This window comes from Globicephala melas, chromosome 21, assembly GCF_963455315.2.
Source record: "Globicephala melas chromosome 21, mGloMel1.2, whole genome shotgun sequence".
Lineage (NCBI taxonomy): Eukaryota > Metazoa > Chordata > Mammalia > Artiodactyla > Delphinidae > Globicephala > Globicephala melas.
This window is the reverse complement of record NC_083334.1, coordinates 29,233,522-29,253,449: the sequence shown is the minus strand read 5'-3', so window position 1 is coordinate 29,253,449 and position 19,928 is coordinate 29,233,522. Positions and strand designations below refer to the sequence as shown.

The 19,928-nt window shown below is 48.0% G+C and overlaps 1 protein-coding gene across 5 annotated transcripts; it reads left to right on the top strand.

The window, feature by feature from the left end:
- The first annotated feature begins 244 nt into the window (after positions 1-244).
- GOT1L1 (glutamic-oxaloacetic transaminase 1 like 1) lies at positions 245-5,238 on the top strand. 5 transcript variants are annotated; one of them, XM_030884145.2, is made up of 9 exons: positions 245-721; positions 1,597-1,778; positions 2,516-2,627; positions 2,886-2,995; positions 3,206-3,298; positions 3,392-3,542; positions 4,027-4,192; positions 4,671-4,813; positions 5,075-5,238. In XM_030884145.2, the coding sequence occupies exons 1-9, from the start codon at positions 616-618 to the stop codon at positions 5,224-5,226; spliced, it is 1,215 nt and encodes a 404-aa protein (XP_030740005.1). In that variant the 5' UTR covers positions 245-615; the 3' UTR covers positions 5,227-5,238. The 5 variants fall into 5 exon arrangements, with proteins under 5 accessions (XP_030740005.1, XP_060147523.1, XP_060147524.1 ...); XM_060291540.1 differs by having other exon boundaries at positions 2,862-2,995; positions 3,209-3,298; XM_060291541.1 differs by having other exon boundaries at positions 2,862-2,995; positions 3,392-3,443.
- Positions 5,239-19,928: the final 14,690 nt, after the last annotated feature.

Here is a 19,928-nt window from a genome sequence, read left to right as displayed (position 1 = left end):
AAGTCTCGTCTGTAAATAACAGAGAAACGGGATTGGCTTAGAGAGTTGCAAGTTATACTGTTCTAAACATAGGACTCTTTATGAAAATAACTGTAGAAGAAAACAGTGATTTCTTTCTATTAAAAAAAAAAATCTGGAGCCCTGAGCAAAATGAAAGTAGAAGCTTTTAAAATGTATCCCTCGAGTCACGTTACTGCTGGGTCAGAGATTTTCCCATCTGCAGGAGGAGCCCTCACCAGGCTCATGGCTGCCTGCATTGCCCCATCTTCTAAGGGGCTGACTTGTTATTTTGGATTAGGTGACGAGAGGAGCCAGTGAGTTAGGGAGAGGTGCCTGGGAGTTCCAAGTCCTCCCTACGCCCTCCCCCGGCCCCCTCTCTCAGAGGGTTCTCCCCAGTTGTCTTGCAGTATTCCCATAGCCCTGGAGGATGGCCACCGCGGAGACAGTGAGTGGTGGGGTTCTGTTGCTCTGGTGACCAGTTGACCGGAGCCTCTGCGTTGGAGTTGCCAAGGTTCTGGGAAGAGGCTGGTCTGTCGGGTCCAGACTTGGAGGAACGCTGCAGAGCAGAAGCCTTCGGGAGCGGAAGCACAGTCTTGGCTCTACTTTCCCTCAACGATGTCTGTGTTCACGGATGTGCCCCTAGCCCAGAAGCTAGAAGGCAGCTTGCTGAAGACCTACAAACAAGATGACCACCCTAACAAGGTGTTCCTGGCCTATAAAGGTAGGTGCCTCGTAGTTTTGGAGTGTGAGACCTAGTCTACCATCATTGCCTCTAGGAGGGCCGTATCGGGAGAGAGCCCAAGCCTCCCCAGACAGACAGCTCTGCTCCTGTTAACAGAATTGCCCAGTGGGTAAATAAAAGAGCAGAAAACCTCCTGGGTCATTCTGTGCCCTCCGCCCTTCTCTGCGGGTTTCCCGGGATTTGATGAGAGCTGTATCCTCTCCCCCAGCTCTACGCTTGGGGCCTGCGGGGACACTGTACTTTCTTCAGCCTCTTCATTCCACCCCCTCCCTCCTCCGCTCCTGTACTGAGAATGGCTCCTAAAATGGACTGTTCAGGGATGCAGCCAGCCCTTGTTATGGTGAAAGTCAGTGTCACCTTTGTTCAGTCTCATGTACATACAACTCTCACGTTGTCTATCATTTTTGCCCTTTAAATGGCATAGGTTTCTGTTGCCTTTTTTAAAAAGATGAAAATTAGATACATTCACTGACAACACATTGTTTTGATAAAAGGGGAAAAAGAAAAGGAAAGTTGTCTTTTCCTAGATGACTTCCCAAAGCCCCAAGAGAGGCAGGACAGATCTGTGGGCTTTCTGAAGAGCCCAAACTCGCAGATGCTGAGGTGGGCATTAAGAGCCCCCTCTTCGGGCTTCCCTGGTGGCGCAGTGGTTGAGAGTCCGCCTGCCGATGCAGGGGACGTGGGTTCATGCCCCGGTCCGGGAAGATCCCACGTGCCACGGAGCGGCTGGGCCCGTGAGCCATGGTCGCTGAGCCTGCGCGTCTGGAGCCTGCACTCTGCAACAGGAGAGGCCACAACAGTGAGAGGCCCGCGTGCCGCCAAAAAAAGAGCCCCCTCTTCCCTTACCCTCACAGTCTGCATGACCAGCCAAGGCCAACCCTGGGTGTCCTCTGTCGTGCGCAAGACCCGAATGCAGATCGCCCAGGATCCCTCCCTGACCTATGAGTACACGCCAGTGATGGGCATGAAATCATTCATCCAGGCCTCCTTGAACCTCCTCTTTGGAAAGGACAGCCAAGTCATTATGGAGAACAGGGTGAGAAGCAGGGCCCTTTCCTTACTCACCGAGACACAAGGAGCGGAGATCAGGGATAGGGGATGTACAATCATAAACCTGAAAGAGACTTTGGACGGGCCCCTTGAGGCTCAAAGAGTCCCCCAGCTTGGTCACTGGTGGGCAGAGCCAGGACCCCAAACCAGGGCTCTCGCACCAGCCCACGTGATTATGTGCAAGCTCTTTTAAGAAGGGGATGATCTGAATCTGAAGTGGGGCTGGTATCACCATCACTCTTTTTTTATTTTTTTTTAATGGTTGACAATCAAAGAGGGGTACTATTTTGGGACACATGAAAATTATATGAAATTCAAATTTCAGTGTCCAGAAAATGTTATTGGAGCATGGCCACGATCATTTGCTTGCCGTGTCCAGAGCTGTCTTCTGCTATAAAGGCAGACTTGAGTAGTTATACAGCCTGAAAGCCTAAAACATTGACTACTTGGCCCTTTGTAGAAAAAGGCTGCCCGTGCCTGGTATGGATGTGAGCACCACGGGGGTGGAGGGTGTTCTTTTTGTTCCCTTATGCATCCCAAGTGCCTACTACAGTGTCTGGCACATAGTAGGTGCTCAGTAAATCTGGTTGAATGAGTCAATGGAGGCGTATGTGTTGGAGCATGTTGCTTTGACCTCCATGAGGAAGTGACCCTCCTTCCCCAGCTTTTTCTGGGAAACATCAGTGCCTGCAGGTGCTACTCCTGTTTCTGGTTTGCTGGCAGGCAGGGGGCGTGCACACTGTAGGTGACAGCGGTGCTTTCCAGCTGGGGGCCCAGTTCCTCAAAACTTGGCATCAGGATTCTCAAGTAGTTTACATCATTTCTTCTCACAAAGGTGAGTGTTAGGCAAGTGGGGGCGACAGCAGACCCCCGTCCTGTGTTCCTGATTCCTACCCCATTTGCAATCTCCACTGTTGTCCTCTGCACCCTCTGTCATGAGAAACATGGTGGACGAGCCAAGATATGCTTGTCCCTCTCCTGTTACTGTCCTGCCTTCGGCCACTGACCCTCCCCCTCAGGCTCACTCTCTGGTGTGGCTGCTTCCATCTTTCCACCTGCCGCGTACCAGCTGGTGGGGGATGTCTCCCCACAGAACCGCATGGACTCGTCTTCCAGGACATGGGCTTTACAGTTTATGAACACATCTTCTGGGACTCCGCACGGCTGTGCTTGGACCCCAGCATGCTCCTCGATGTGGTGGAGGTAGATGTGCTCGCTCAGAAGCACCCCCCGAGACTTGATTCACAGTTTCCCTTTCCTTTCCCGCCCCCTTCGATCATCAAGGCCTTTTCTAGGCTTGGATTCGTAGCCCTTTAGTAGGACCAACATGGAGGACCACGTCTCCTCCCAATGTCGCGTTGCCACGACCTACGTGGTCAAGGAAGCGCCTGACGAGACAGTCTCTACCTGCAGCAGGCCCCGCATGGCTGTATCTTCGTGATTGGGAACATCGGCAGCTGCAAGCTGACACAGGGTCAGTGGACACAGTTGATGGTCCTCATGAAGGTGAGCCCACCCTCCCGCCTGGCTCCCCTCCCTCTCACCACCTGCCGCGCCTCCATCAGTCCCTTCCTTTTCTCATTCTCCTTTCTCCTACAGAGCAAGCAGATCTTTCCATTTTTTGACATTCCCTATCAAGGTTTAACGACAGGTGACCTGGAAGAAGATGCTAGATTCTTACAATACTTTGTGTCTCGAGGCTTTGAGTTCTTCTGCAGCCAGTCTCTGTCCAAGAATTTTGGTATTTATGGTATGACGTGGGCAGGAGAAGGGAAGGCCTGGTGGTGCCCCACCCTGGGCACGAGCGACGCGTTTGACATCTCCTACCCTCTGGAGAGAACCCAGGCCTCCAGAGAGGGCACCGGCGGCAGAAGGGAAGGGCACTGAGCTACCAGTCAGGTTCTGTGGTATGGTCTCAGCTCAGCTGCTAAAACTGACTCTAGCTGAGCCATCTCACGCCTCTCGGGCTTCTGTTTCCTCCACTATAAGACGAGGGGTGGGAGTTAGTGATCTTTCAAGTCCCTTCCACCTTTAAGGCTCTTACCTGTGGCTACTTTTTCCTGCAAGAGGAGCCTGTGGCAGCTTCCCGGGGCATGGATGCCAACTTGGTGGGGCTGGGTGGTGAGCCCCGCGGTCCAGCCCTCTCTTCTGCAAGGCAAGGGGCAGAGACTGCGTGCACGGCCGGGGAATGGCAGAGGGGGCGCTGAGACAGGCTGTCTGTCCCAATGCTGCAGACGAAGGAGTGGGGATCCTCGTGGTGGTGGCACTCAGTAACGAGCTCCTGCTGTGCGTCCTCTCGCAGCTGACGGACTTCGCGCGGGCCCTGTGGCTAAACCCTCCTACCACGGGTGCTCGCATTATCACCTCTGTCCTCTGTAACCCGGCTATGCAGGGAGAATGGTAAGGGGGAGGGGTGGGGCAGGACGGGTGGGCGGAGCCTCTGGATACCCACAGACTTGCTGACTCACAGGATGCAGTGGCTGCCTCTCTTCCTGCCCACATTGCCTCTTTACTCTTTACTGAGGAGCCCCTGTGTACCAATGGCAGCGGCTATGCTGAGGGTTGCCCAGCCTGCGGCAGTGGGTAATAGGATGCGCTTTTTGGACCCAGGTCAAATTATTATTGAATTATTTGAACATTCCCAGATTGCAGGAGGAGATGAGGAAGGACCAAGGGCCTGCTACTCTGGCAGTCTGCCTGAGAGTCTGCTTCCCTTGCTTACATTAATATGGGCTGAAACCCCCTCCCATTTATAACCATCCCAGGTGGAGGCCTGGCTCCACCACTTTTGAAGGGAGAAGAGGGGAAAGGCACTGAGGAGGCTGAGAGCACGGGGAGATCTTATGCTCTTAATTTCCTGATGTCTTTCCCTTGGCAGGAAACAGAGTCTGGAAGGGGTTGTAAAGAACGTCATGATGACCAAGGAAAAAGTGAAGGAGAAGCTCCGGCTCCTGGGAACCCCAGGCTCCTGGGATCACATCACGGAGCAGAAGGGGTCCCATGGCTATCTTGGACTCAACCGTAAGTGTCTAGGAAGGGACAGCTCCCCACTTTCTCACCTTGTATTTGGGCTTGTATTTGAGCATAAACTTCATGGACTAGGTGACCAGTCCCTAGCTTCACCCCAGATTTTGATCCTTTCCTGAGGAAGGTAGAGCTGCTTTCAAGATGCTTCTGGATCCCCAGAAAGGCTGACACTCCCTCTCCTCCATAATTCACCCTAGGCTAGAGGGGAGCTAGAGGTGGCCACCTCAGGATCTGAGACCCTATGGTCATCACCAGCCCAACAGGTGGACTACTTGGTCAAGAAAAAGCATATCTATATCCCCAAGAATGGGCGGATCAACTTCACCTGTATCAATTCCTACAACATAGATTACATCACTGAGAGCGTCAATGAGGCTGTCCTCTTCACAAAGGACTCAGAGAAATAGCTTCCAAAAGTAAATGACTCCTGATTGGAATAAAACCTTTGGTCTCTAAAAAAATCCTGTGCTGATTATTCATTGCTGCAATTCATTTCTCTGCAAAACACTCTCTGTCTCTCTCTCCGTCCATTGATGAAGCATTGGTCTGGCCTCAGCAAAGAGACCCAGAGAAAAAGGGAATGTTTACGTTCATTGACCATCTCATATTTGTTGAGCATCTATCATGTTAAGGGCCTGATCTGGTGTCTTAGTGCATTTGGTCTGCTATAACAAAATATCATAGACTGGGTGTCTTATAAACAACAGAAATTCGTTAAGATTCTTAGAGTTCTGGAAGCTGGGAAGTCCCAGATTAAGTCACCAACAGAGTCAGTGCCTAGTGAAAGCCCACCTCCTGGTTCATAAACAGCACCTCTGCCTGTAACCTCACATGGTAGAAGGAGTGAGGGATCTCTGAGTCATCTTTCATAAGGGCACTAATCCCATCCATGAGGGCTCCACGTTCATGACCTAATGACATCCCAATACCATCACATTGGTGATTAGCTTCCAACATATGCATGTTGAGGAGACACAAACATTCAGACCATAACATCTGGGCATCAAAAGGTATGCAAAAAACAGGCACAGTCCAGTTCTTTTTCTCTGGAAGTTTATAGTCTAGTTGGAAGATGAGCCTTAATCACATGAAACAGAAGTGACTATTGGGTGTCTGTTAATACATGGAACTCTGCAAGCCCCCAGGATACTAAAAGGTATAAGACACTGTTGCTGCTCTTATGATGTCCTCCACCCCAGCTGGGGAAATACAACTCACTTGGTAAAAAAGAAGTTAATCATAAAAGGTGGCATGTAATAAGTGCTAAGTAAGTTTCAGGAAAATGTTAACACAGCAGGACTTCGTTGCCCAAACTCTATACATTCCAAGGGGCTTCAGGACTGACCCTTGACCAGTTACTGGGAAATGAAGTCTGAGCCCTTGGAGTTTCCTGCCTGACAAAAGTGGTTTGTATGATGGAACCCTTGGGTCATGCTGTGTCAGTTTGATGTCTAGGGGCTGGAGACTGGGTAGTTAAGGTGAGTTATGCAGGCACTGCATGCCCATGTGATTAACTCCCAATAAAAACTTTGGATATCAAAGTCTTGGTGTGCCTCGTTGGCAACACCTCACACACGTTGTCACACACTGGTGCTGGGAAAATTGAGCACTGTCTGTGCAACTGGAACAGGACAACTGGACAGGAAACTGGAAGCTCGTGCTTGGTATCTCCTGCACTCCACCCTATCTGCCTTTTTCCTTTGCTGATTTCAGTCCTGTCCTTTCACTGTAATAAACTGTAACCATGAATGTAACAGATTTACTGGGTCCTGTGAGTCCTTCTAATGAATCATTGAACCTTGGGGACTCCTGAAACACACATTAAATTAGGTGCAGAGCTGCATTTTTTTTTTTTTTTCCGGCTGCATCGGGTCTTAGCTGTGGCACGCGGGCTCTCTAGTTGATTGTCCCACCGCATGTGGGATCTTTGTTCCGCCATCAGGGATCGAACCAGTGTCCCCTGCATTGCAAGACGGATTCTCAACCACTGGACCACCAGGGAAGTCCCAGAGCTGCATATAGCACAAGGATTTAGGCAAGTCCGTTCTCAGCTTCCTTGCACTCCCTGAGGATTGTTCTTACAGGGAGTGCAGACAAGTGAGCAGCCTCATGGGGTTGGGCTTAAGATACTCAAACCTGTCTATCAAGGCTGGCGGCTCCTTCCTGGAAAATAAATAATACCTTTTCCATAAATTGTAGTTCTTATGAGAGGAAGCAGAGGTTCTGTCTACGGGTCTCATAATTGAGAAGGATTGCAGGCAAGCTCATGGAGCAAATGAGGCCATCTCCTTTGGTTTCCTGATGCTTAGAGATGAATTTATCTTAAGTTCCTGTGTTTACCCACAGGTGAAGATTCTTATTTCAGGTCTTCTGAAGAGTCTCTTGTCCCCAGATTCTAAGGGCTTCTAGCCTTAATGTCAGAAGATCTCTAGAGGAACCCTCAGTGGGTAGCATTTGTAACCATTCTCAAAGCATGAGGATAGAATTTATTCAGCCAGGTTCTCTCCAACCTCCTGAGCCTAATAAAATAATTCTAGTGACTTTCAGTTTATGTAGATAAGAAAGCCTTGAACAAGCAAAACTTGGAACTGCCTGTGACCTCTCCTACTAGCTTATATGAAATATGCGGGCTTTTGGTACCCCCAGCCCAGAATCCCAGCAGGATTTGAGGAGAGAATATCTTTTCACCCTTTGTTGCTAGTTGGCTTCAGGTCTCCGTTTTACATCTCTTTGATGTTCATTTAAGACTTCCTTGAAACTAGTTTCTGCCTTGATCACCTCTTTTTAATTTTTTAATATATATATTATCTTGGTCCAATTAATATACCAATATATAAATATATATTGGTTCAATATATAAATATATATATATTTAATTGGATCTTGGTCTTCAAGTGAATCCGCCTCTGTCGGTGGCCCACGACTCCAAGGTTATCCAAGCCTGGGCAAGCTGGGATTCCAGAGGGTTCCAGAGGATCCCGGGGACAGGCGTCCCCGTGTTTCTGCTCACAGATGCGGGCGCCAAGCCCAGCAGTTTGTAGTGCACGCACTGAGCTTTCTGGGGCTGCCTTCTCCCCTTTTCCATCGGCTGTGGGTCCCAGCAAGACCTCGTAGTAAAAGAAAATTTGCGAGTTTGTTCCGATTTTCCCTGGTCGGCAAGTGGCTGCAGACGCACAAGGAGAAGCCTGGTCCCTGGGCGCATCTTCCAGGAAACCCCGTTGTCCGCAGGCAGAGATGGCCCCAGGCTCAGCTCCAAATCCCGTGTGTGTGTGTGTGTGTGTGTGTGTGTGTGTGTGTGTGCGCGCGCGTGTTGGGGGGCCCAGGGTTGGGAGGACGCCCAACTCGAGCTGAGGAAAGTCGAGAATGGGGTTCCACGGTGGGGCAAGCGCGCAGCCTCCCGGACGGAGCGGACCTAGCAGAGCCGGGCAGTACCCGGGGCCGAGCATCCGACCGCGGGCGGCGAGGTCACCTGGCCAAGCACCGGCCAGCGGGTAGAGGGGAACCCAGAGGTGGGAGAAAGGCGTTCTTTACCTAGGAGTCGGCCTGAGTCCCTGGTCTAAGGCTGGGGCTCTGGTCCCTGGACAAGGCCTGGAGGGCTGACCCGCTGTGGGATGCGGGGTAGGGGCCGTGGTGGAGGATGGACTCGGAACTGCTCCTGAGCGCCCCCAGCAGGCCTTCACTTTCGCTCGCGATTCCACTCCTGCCCGGGCTCTAGGGTCTTCCCCGGGGAAGCCAAATTCTCGTGCTCGCCTACGCCTCTCCCGTGGACTTGTGACAGGGACCCTCACTCCGCACCGTGATTTGGAAGTTAAGCGCCCTTCTCTCGCTTGCTCACCACACTCCAGCCACACCGGTCTTCTTCCAGTTCCTCCAATATAAACAGGTCTTCCAGTCTCAGGGCCTTTGCACAGTCTCTCCTGCCCAGTAACGCCCTCTCTGCTTTTTGCAAGGTCAGTTCTTTCTCATGGTGTGGGTCGCAGATCTCAGCTTAAGTGTCGCCCACGCCCCCGCCAAAGACTTGTATGTAACCATCCTACAAAGTAAGGTCTCCCTTCCCCCACGAATATATTTTATTTCCTTTCCTTCTTGTTTCCTTTATGCTTCTTGCTGCACTTTGTATTTATTTTGCTTTATTCTCTGACTTTGCCAGTTTAATGTAAAATAGCACAAGGAACATATTTGTCTTGTCAAGTGGGCACATACAAATATCACAAATATTTGTGGTAGCATCTTTTTAAAAATAAATTTATTTATTTATTTTTGGCTGCATTGGGTCCTTGTTGCTGCGGGCTTTCTCTAGTTGAGGTGGGCGGGGGCTACTTTTCGTGCCCGTGCGTGGGCTTCTCATTGCAGTGGCTTCTCTTGTCGCCAAGCACGGGCTCTAGGTGCACGGGCTTTAGTAGTTGTGGCACGTGGGCTCCGTAGTTGTGGCGCACGGGCTTAGTTGCTCCGTGGCATGTGGGATCTTCCCCGAACAGGGATCGAACCCGTGTCCCCTGCATTGGCAGGCAGATTCTTAACCACTGCGCCACCAGGGAAGTCCCTGTGATAGCGTTTTTATTAACTAATCGCCTCCTTGCTCCATAGAACATTAGAACCAGAATACGCCTCCTGGGCAGGGCAGTTCTGCAGAAATCTGCGCTACTTGCAGCAGCCCCAATCTGTCAGGGTAGAGGGTTGGCATCTAAGTGTGATCTTTGTTCCCTGAATCCTCCCTTAGAGCCAAAGACAGGTACCTCTGCCGGGCAGGATTCCCGGGCCCTCGCACAGGGTTTTATGGTGTCAATGAAAAAAATACGAATGGCAATCAAGAAGAACTTGAGCTATGAGACAGAGAAGAGAAGGTTAGAACTGGGGGGAGAAGAGTGTTGAAAATGGTACTGGGGTCAAGATGAAAAGCGCTCTGGAGTTTGGTTGCACGAGAAGCTAATGTCCTTAGCGCTCCGGGACGGTACAACTTAAACCATGTAAACTTCATTTATTTATTTATTTATTTTTTCGGTACGCGGGACTCTCACTCTTGTGGTCTCTCCCGTTGCAGAGCACAGGCTCCGGACGCGCAGGCTCAGCGGCCATGGCTCACGGGCCCAGCCGCTCCGCGGCATGTGGGATCTTCCCGGACCGGGGCACGAACCCGTGTGCCCTGCATCGGCAGGCGGACTCTCAACCACTGCGCCACCAGGGAAGCCCAAACCATGTAAACTTTATACAGTATAGCACAGGGAACTCTTCTCAATACTCTGTAATGACCTATAGGGGAAAATAAAAACAAGTGGATAAATGTATATGTATAACTGATTCACTTTCCTGTACAGCAGAAGCTAACACAACATTGTAAATCAACTATACTCCAATAAAATTTTTTTTTAAAACATGTAAATTTTATACTATGTGCGTTTTACCACTACCGAAAAAGAAGTTACTGGGCAACAACACATCATCCATGAGAACTTTTAGGGGGTCTACCTTATCAGACCCTGAGCCGCTAACCTCCCCTTCCTACCAGGAAGTGCAGAAGCTCAATGACGGAATTTGGGTTTAGGACCTGTCTTATCAATGAATGGTATGTTGGTGTCCGAGGGATTGTCGATGTGGTGCTGGGGACGGAATTAGCATAAAGCTATGGGAAATTGGTGGGTTTTGGTGGAGGGGAGGTTGGAGTGGGGTAGGCCGGGAGGAGAGGGTGTAAAACTGGCCTGTGGGATGTCCTTCTCTGCCTCTGCTTTTTCCCGAGGGTCTCAGGGGCGCACTGGGAGGGAAACTCATTCTACTCTCAACGGCACGTTGCAAGGCTCACCCATGTCGGCTCTTTCCCGTTTCCTGACGTCTGAGACAGTAGGTGGTGCTGTTTAGCAAACTTGGGAGCAGGGAAGAAGAACCCTGAATTTTAAACTTGAGAAGTTGGGCAGCTCTGGCCTGGTAACTCTCTCCTTCCATCTGCCAGTACAAAGGAGGGTGGGGGAGATGGGAATCTTCTTCCTCTTTGACCTCTAAAGAACTCCTCACCCGGCCCCAGGGAGAAGGAGGCCCGAGATCTGCTCTCAGGTGTACTTCCCACGTGTGTAGGCATCGCAGATGTCTTTGGAATGCGGTTCAGGTGAAGTCCTGGGTGGTGGCCACCTGCAGCTTGTCTGGGAGGGGCAAGGAAATTTAGAGGTGTTCTCACACCCCCCTCCACCAGCCAGGCTGACTCACCCTCTACCCAGCTTAGGGGTGACCTCGATGGTCCTGCCTGCTCCCCCTGGTCCTAGGAGCCCCCCTTTTCGTAGGAAGTTCAAACTGCTCTGAGGATTCTGCAACGCTGAAGTAAAACAGAGCAAACACTTGAAAGCCATCTCCTTAAATGTATTTTTAAATGTCGGGCTTTGGTCCAGCGAGTGCAGGTTCCAGAAAGCATGCACAGGGACTGGTCGGTGAACTGCAGTGCTTTCCACGTGGGTTAGGGCATCGGATTAGGTAAGAGGTCTCCTTCTGTCCTGGGAATCCGGATTTGATTGTTTCACTGGGCTTTGTCCCCAACAATGACAGGATTCTGGGGAATGAAAACAACACTGGTTTGACAGCTTCAGCAAGTTTTAAAAGCCCAACAGGACAGAGCCCAGTGTGCCTTTGGGGCTCCATGGGCTGCAGCTCACTCTTAGCACACTTTCATGCCCTCACCCTTGTTTTTCCTCTGCCTTGCCTTTCCCCTGCTATTCTAATTTATGCTCTTTAACTCCATTATGTGGTTTTGTAAGCAGCCTTAAATCCTTTTGGAAACAGGTCAGGGTACAAAGAAATAGAAAAACACGGCTCTAAAAGGTTAGATGTTCTGATATTGGCTGAACCTTGAGCTAATATAAGAAAATGACTCCAGGGCTTCCCTGATGGCGCAGTGGTTAAGAATCCGCCTGCCAATGCAAGGGACATGGGTTCAAGCCCTGGTCCGGGAAGATCCCACATGCCGCGGAGCAACTAAGCCCGTGTGCCACAACTACTGAGACTGCGCTCTAGAGTCCGCGAGCCACAACTACTGAAGCCCGCACACCTACAGCCCGTGCTCCACAACAAGAGAAGCCACCGCAATGAGAAGCCCACATACTACAATGAAGAGTAGCCCCTGCTCACCGCAACTAGAGAAAGCCTGCAGGCAGCAACGAAGACCCAAGGCAGCCAAAAATAAATACATAACTCAATAAAAAAGAAAGATCCTTAAAAAAAAAAGAAAGAAAGAAAATGACTCCATCCCTTAATCACCATAACATCCAGAATCTTCTACGACTGACAGCAGAGAGAGGGTCTCCTTATGAAAAAAGGCAATAGAAATGCACAGCCTTGACTTTGACCCCTGGCGTTCCTAAGGCCTCTCCCTGGCATCTTTCTAGGGCTGCTGCTGTTACCGTCAAGCGTTAGGGTAGGGTGGAGCCTGGGGATGCTGCGTCCTGTAACCATTTTGCTGCTGTGGACTCATGACCTTTCCCTTAGAGCTCCCTGCAGAGCTTCTAAAGCTCTAAACCCAGAAGGTCGGAACATTTGAAATGACTTCCGAAAAGACCATGGGATAAGCAAAACGGAAGCAGAAAGTTACAGGAAACTAGTGACGGCTACGAATTTTTATTTCATTTTCCATTAGTGGGGTCCCTCTTCCCTACTCTCTAGTCTGCCTCAGGACAGTGCTACCATCTTAGGATATATGCACACACCTCTTCCGAGTCTAAAGCTAAGAGAGCAAGGTCTAGACAGAAAGAGGGAATTCCCTTGTCCCCAACCCTCTCCTGGTTCTATTTTCTATCTGAGCATCTGCTTCCCTTGACACTTGGAATGACCCCCTTTCAGGGCTGTTCCTGTCAAAGCGAGGCACCGCACGATGGCCTCAACTTTCATACAGAAGCCGATCAGGGCAGCTGTTGTTTTCTTATACTCGTGACAAACCTAAGCAATTCTCAAACTGCAGGGCCTACCACCTCCTTCCTCAACAGGTGGTCCTTACCTTCCTAGGATCACTTTCAAACCGGCTGATGTTTCGTAACCTCCAGCACCAACCCTGGCTTTCAGTTTTAACCCACACTTTTCCCTCCAGTCTTAAAAGATGAATGTAGCCATACCAAATACTTAGATGTAGTTCCCTGCTTTCTCTGAGGTGTTTCGCCCAAAGGCCTGTGGTCAGGGGCATCTCAGTGTTGAAAAGTCATTTTTACCATCCAAGTGGATTTCAAAGAATTTTAGAGACGTAAGATCATAGAGATCATTTAACACCATCCTTGCAGAGTACTGAGGCTGGAAGTGACTAGATGACTTGCTGAAGGTCCCAGAGCTAAAGTGTTTACACTAAGATTGATGCCTGTTGATTCCCAGTCCACCCCTTTCCTCACCTCACCACCCATATTGACCTCTTTCACATCTAACAGAACTGTAACTGTACCTGGAATTTTCTTTACAGAAGTAGATGATGTATATATATACGTACAGACACATAATACATATATACACATACAAGATAATAGAATTAGGGATTAAAGTAATAGAGGAATGATTCTTTGTGTTATGTATACAATTTTAGCTGTTGGTCACGGGTGTCTTAAGGTAGGTATGGAAGCAAATCTGACCGCTAGTAGATGGAATGAATGAATGTGTCTTAAGGGAGAAGAAACGTAAGTCCATCCATCCATTGAATGCAGAATTAGGGGAAACAGTGAAATTTAGATGTGGTCCTACCCTTTATTTATCTATTTCTTTTTCCGGCTGCACCGTGCAGCTTGTGGAATCTTACTTCCCCAACCAGGGATTGAACCCAGGCCACGGCAGTGAAAGCACCGAATCCTAACCGGATGCTATGGAATTCCTGGTCCTACCCTTTAGAAGTTCATGAAGGATAGACATGGTTAAATAATTCTAATATAAAGCAGACTTTGATCAACATTGTTACAATTTAAAAAGGAGTTCAGGATCACTATGTGTGAAAAAATAATAGTAACACAAATAAGGAAAGTTATCAGTAAATACAAGCAAATTACATGTATACAGGTATATAGTGGGTATATATATACATGTGTATAGATACGTAGCAGCTGCCCGTTCACATACATGCCATTTTTTCCACTGTATTCCAAGTATCCAGTAGACAAGGATGATGTTATTTGGGATGAGTTCTTGTACTACTTCCAGCTTTTTTTCCAGCAATATATATATTTTAAAGTATACACTACAAACAAACGGAGTTTATTCCAGTGGTGTAAGGCTTGTTCAATATTTGAAAATCCATGAAGATAATCCATCATATTAACAGAGTAAAAATAATCACATTGTATTCATTATATCAATTGGTATATATTTCGGGTAGAATTTCAAGGAAGTATAGAGCATTCATGACAGTGTTTACAGGTAGCTAAGTGTTCTCAGATTTATAAAGGGCCTGGGGAGGGGGAATTAAATATATGGTGCTGTCATGAAAATGCAGCCTCAGGGTAAAGATGAAGCCAACTTTCATCCTTTCTGTGAAAGAGCAGGGCTTTTAAGAACTTTAAAGTCATTTTTTCCCACAATAGCCTCATAGGGAACCCTTGGCTTGATTCTACGTCTGATGAAGGAAATACATTTCCAGTCCAGACCTCTCCTCTGAGCTCCAGACCCACATATCCACCAGTCTGTTTACCATCCTCTTGGGTGTCTCAAATGTACCGAGAGCTCAGCATGTCCAAAATGGAACCCAGTCCTTCTTCCAGTGTTCCCTAGCTCAGTTAATGGCATCATTGTTCACACAGTTATGCAAGCCAGGAAACTAGAGCCAGGTTATAATCTCCCTGAGGGCGGGCACCTGGCCTGTCTTGTTTTCTGCTGTATCTTCGAGCCCTAGAACAGTGCATGGCACAGAGTAGGTATTTAATTACTGTCTGCAGTCTCCAGACTGCATTCACTTCCCTCCTTCTCCACCATTACTACTCAGTCCACCTGCCATAACTTCTCACTGGCACTAATGAAATAGCCTTCTAACTAGCCTCCCTTGACCCATGCACAGCCCTACCTTTATCTGTCTTCCACTCTAGCCAGTGATCTTTTCAAAACACAAATCTGACCCTAAGCAAAGTGTTCTTGCCATGGCCTCTGAGGCTGTGTACGGTGTGTATCCTAGCACTCTTCCGGCCTCCTCTCACACCATGATTGGCCTTGCTCTTTAGAGCCAGTCAAGTTGGCCTTTTTTACAACGCCTCCCATCACTTGCTCTTTCCTGCCACAGGGCCTTTGCACGTATTGCTTTCTCTGCTCGGACCATTCTTCACCCACTTAACTTCTACTCATCCTCCAGATGTTACTCTCAGAGAAATTTAGAGTATTAGGTCCTGTAGGTCCTGAGGAGACTGACTGTATTTGATGGAGAAGTGATAGTCAAAACCACTTGAAAAATGCTGACAAGAGATATCTCCACAGCACCGATGGTGGTTTCATTTTTACATTTGTTTGTAAATTATTTTCTACACAAAGTTTTTCACAACTTGTAAGAAGTTTTTGTTTGTCTTCCTATATGAGAAGAAAGATCTAGTCAAGGACCATTGACACATATAACCATTTCTCCCTTTCTTTATAAATTTTTGGAAAGTATCATCAAATACGTTTACCTGTATTCATTTATTTTCTCTTGGATGTAAATTCTCAGAAGAAGATCTTACTCTGTTTTTGGATTAACCGTTATAAAGATCATTCCCAGTACAATATGAATGTTTAATTATGCTTAATAAAAATATCTCATGATGATAGACCTCGAGGTCCTCCTTACTTTATAAATGCTCTATAGGATGGTTTAAGTGCAGTTCAGCCTGCTCATTGTTTGGAAGATTCAATATTGTAAAGATGTCAAATTTCCCCAAAATTAATCTACAAACTCAATGCAATTTCAATCAAAATTTGAGGTTGCTTGAGGCCCAGTTTTTAGGACTCAGTATTTTCACTGCTGTGGCCCAGGTTCAATCCCGCATGCCATGCTGCGGAGCCAAAGAACCACCCCCCCCCAAAAAAAAACCCAAAAAACCTCTGTAACTTGTAGATAACTGATAGCAGTGCCAAGCTCATAAAAATAAATTCTGTCTGGTGGAGGAACACACCCTCAACTGTGGAAAAACCAGTTTTGCCTCAGTTTGCACATTTATTTCAATATTCGTTTTTTAAAAAAATTTATTTAGTTAGTTGCACCGGGTCTTAGTTGCAGCAGGCAGACTCCTTAGTTGTGGCACCCAAACTCTTAGTTGTGGCATCCAAACTCTTAGTTGTGGCATGCACATGAGATCTAGTTCCCTGACCAGGGCTGGAACCTGGGCCCCCAGCAGTAAGAGCAGGTAGTCTTCTCCACTGCACCACCAGGGAAGTCCCTATTTCAATATTCCTGATCTATACATGAGTCTATTCTTCGGATTCACCTTGGAACAGGCTGAAACACCTTGCCACCTTTCCTTCTTAATAAATTAAATAAAAATTTAAGATGTGTTCATTTTTATATCTGTATGAGTCATGGTTTTATCTTATTTTGGAGAATTATCTTTTCACAATAAAGTTAATCCCAGATGGATTGCTAACCTAAATGTGAAAGTAAAGCAGTACAGCTGCTAGAGGATTATAAAGGAGACTGCATTTATGACTTTGAGGCAGGAAAGTTTTCTTAAACAGGACACAAAAGCGCTAACCATAAAAAATTGATAACTCAGATTTCATTAAATGTAAGAATTTCTTTTCACCCAAAACACCACTAAGAGAGTGAAGAGGCAAGCCACAGAGTGGGAGAGGATATTTGCCTGAGATTTTTTTGGACAAAGGTATAATATACGCAATATATTATATGTATGCTGTGAATCAATAAGACAGACAACAGAAAACAAAAACGGACAAAAGAAACGAATAGGCATATCACAAAAGACCATATCCAGATGGTCAATGAACAAGCACACAAGCCCCTTAGTTATCAGGGAAATACAAATTAAAACCACTTCACAGCCACCAGAAGAACAAAATAGGAAAGACTGACAATACCACGGTTGACAAAGATGTGGAGAAACAAGATCTCTCAGACATTGTGAATGGAAGTAGAAATTGGTATCACTACTTTGGAAAATGATCTGGTGCTCTCTCAGTGCTAAACATATAATCACCCTGTGACCCAGCAATTCCATGCTTAGGTGTGTGTGTATGTTTATGCATATGTACCCAAAGACATATGAGAATGGACAGCAAATTTATTCCTAATAGGCCTGTTTCCAGTGGCTGCCGTCCTTGGTGGTTTAAAGCAACAGGAATTTATTCTCTCGTTGTCAGTTCTGGAGGCCAGGAGTCCAATTGTAGAATGAAAAATAGGTTGTGGTATAGTCATACTGTGGAATACTACAAAACAATAAAGATGAATACATTACTGCTGCACGAACACCACTGGTGAATTTCCTAACATAATACTGAGTGAAAGAAGCCAGACCCTGGGGAATTTCCTGGCGGTCCAGCGGTTAGGATTCTGCACTTCCTTTGCAGGGGACACAGGTTTGATCCCTGACCGGGGAACTAAGATCCTGCATGCTGTGCAGCATAGCTGAGACAAAAAAAAAAAGTAAAGATGCCAGATCCCAAACAAATACCTAATATATGATTCATTTACATAATGTTCAAAAATAGCAAGACTAATCTTTGGGGATAAAAGTCAAGGTAGTGGTTACCTTTCGAAAGGAGGGGAGCCTAGTGACTGGCGGTGAACCAAGGGGAAATTTCCGCAGGTGCTGGTCCTGTTCTATTTCTTGATCTGGATGGTGAAATTTCACAAGGCTGGAAACTTTTGTGTACTTTTCTGCATATAATGTTTACAGTACATTTTTCTTTCCTTGATTATAGCCATGCTGTAATGCTATAATAAAGTTTGTTTTAAAAAATCTGTTCCTGGGCTTCCCTGGTGGTGCAATGGTTAAGAATCCGCCTGCCAATGCAGGGGACACGGGTTCGAGCCCTGGTCTGGGAAGATCCCACATGCTTCAGAGCAACTAAGCCCGTGCGCCACAACTACTGAGCCTGCACTCTAGAGCTCGTGAGCCACAACTACTGAAGGCCGCATGTGTAGAGCTTGTGCTCTGCAACAAGAGAAGCCACTGCAATGAGAAGCCTGCACACCACAACGAAGAGTAGCCCCTGTTCACTGCAACTAGAGAAAGCCCGCAAGCAGCAACAAAGACCCAACACAGCCATAAATAAATAAATAAATAAATAAATAAAATCTGTTCCTATGTTATATAAACACTTTTCTTCCTTTTTTTTTGTTTTGGCTGTGACGCTCGGCATGTGGGATCTTAGTTCCCCAACCAGGGATCAAACCCATTCTCCCTGCAGTGGAAGGGCTTTATTCTGGTGCTCTCCCTTGGACCCTGCCAAGCATCAAGCGCTGGGCTTGGCTTGAAGCTTCCAGGTCTACGTCACGATTCCTTAGGGTGTCAAAAGTCCACGTAGCCATCAGCCCTGTGCCATGTGTCGTGGCATCAAAAGGGAAGAGGAGTAAATTGTTGATGGGGTTGTTTACATCCTCCTCTTGGCCGGCTCTGCTGTGGTGGGGTCCCCAGTGGTCCAGGGGGGGCAGCGGTTGAGAAAGTGGAGGCTCATGGCTTTTCTGAGAGATGCCAGGAAGAGAACAACATCTTGAGGGGCAGCTTCCAATGCGAGAATTCAAGGAGGAGTAAACACTCAAAACTTCTACTTTGCCCCTCTGTGCCATGAAGTTGATTCTGGAAAGGTGGAAAATGGCTTTTATGATGAACATGTATTTTTTTATACTCAGAAAGTATAAACGTTATAATTTATTTAATTAATTAATTTATTTATTTTTGGCTGCGTTGGGTCTTTGTTGCTGTGCGCGGGCTTTTCTCTCTAGTTGCGGTGAGCGGGGGCTACTCTTCGTTGTGATGTGTGGGCTTCTCATTGCGGTGGCTTCTCTTGTTGCGGAGCACGGGCTCTAGGGACCCGGGCTTCAGAGTTGTGACACACGGGCTCAGTAGTTGTGGGTCGCGGGCTCTAGAGTGCAGCAGGCTCAGTAGTTGTGGCAGACGGGCTTAGTTGCTCTGCGGCATGTGGGATCTTCCCGGACTAGGGCTCGAACACATGTCTCCTGAATTGGCAGGCAGATTCTTAACCAATGCACCACTAGGGAAGTCCTAAACCTTATGTTTTAAAAAGACAGTAATACAGGGCAGTGCTGGAGGTGGCGGTAGCAGGGATTAAATGGACTAACGTTGAAGGTTCAAGAGTCCTTTTTGTCTCTTCTACCTAACTTGAGCTGCCTTCCATTGGCAAGGAATTGGGAGATGGTTAAGGCAAAGGTGAGGACCACATTTTTCCTGCCTTCGAGCTGCTGGCAAGTGAGTAAAACCAGTGCTGACTCCGAGTACAAGAAATAAGCTAGGGGGACTTCCCTGGCGGTCCAGTGCTTAAGACTCTGCGCTTCCACTACAGGGGGCACGGGTTCGATCCCTGGTGGAGGAACTAAGATCCTGCATGTGACCTGGCCACCCCCCTCCGTGTCCGCCCCCCGAAAAAAAATAGCTAGGAAAAGGCAGCAGTTCTGAATGGGAGCGGCGGGAGGGAAAGCTTTGGGCAGAAAGTGGGAAGGTGAGGGCTGCACATTCCCTAGAGCTTTTCAGCTGTGGGATTCAGGAGCCTTCTCTGAAGGGACCTGACAAGTTGGAAAGGCAATGCCTTTGCGTAATCTGTGAGGCAAGCTTCATTAAACAAAGCAGTACTGTCACCAAGATTGTAGGGAGATGGCTGAGCCATCCTCTTGTTGAGACCCTCCTCTGTCCGCTGGGCCATGCTTTCAACCTCTTCACTGCCACAGCCCCTGGGGCACAGGAAAGAGCCTGGTGCTCACTGACTCCATGAAGAAGCAGGAAGCCCTTGCTCCTTGGAGGGAATCTTGGTCAACCGAGTGGGCCGGAGGAGGCAGAGGCAGCTGGACCGGAGCAGCCAGAGGGCTGTTTAAGCAGAGCCCCAGTGAATGAGTCATGTGCGTGGAAGGCTGTCGCTACCCCCCAGAGACTGGGGCGAAGGAGAACAGGCTGACAGGCAGCCCTACCAGGCCCTTTCTCTTCCTCCCTCGGGGGAGCATGTGGGCCCCTCCAGAGTC

Coding starts and splice junctions, on each gene's coding strand:
- GOT1L1 (XM_060291539.1), top strand. CDS start 616: ATGTCTGTGTTCACGGATGTGCCCCTAGCCCAGAAGCTAGAAGGCAGC. Junction 2,996..3,205: donor TGCTCCTCGATGTGGTGGAG/GTAGATGTGCTC, acceptor CTCTACCTGCAG/CAGGCCCCGCATGGCTGTAT. Junction 4,814..5,074: donor TGGCTATCTTGGACTCAACC/GTAAGTGTCTAG, acceptor GGTCATCACCAG/CCCAACAGGTGGACTACTTG.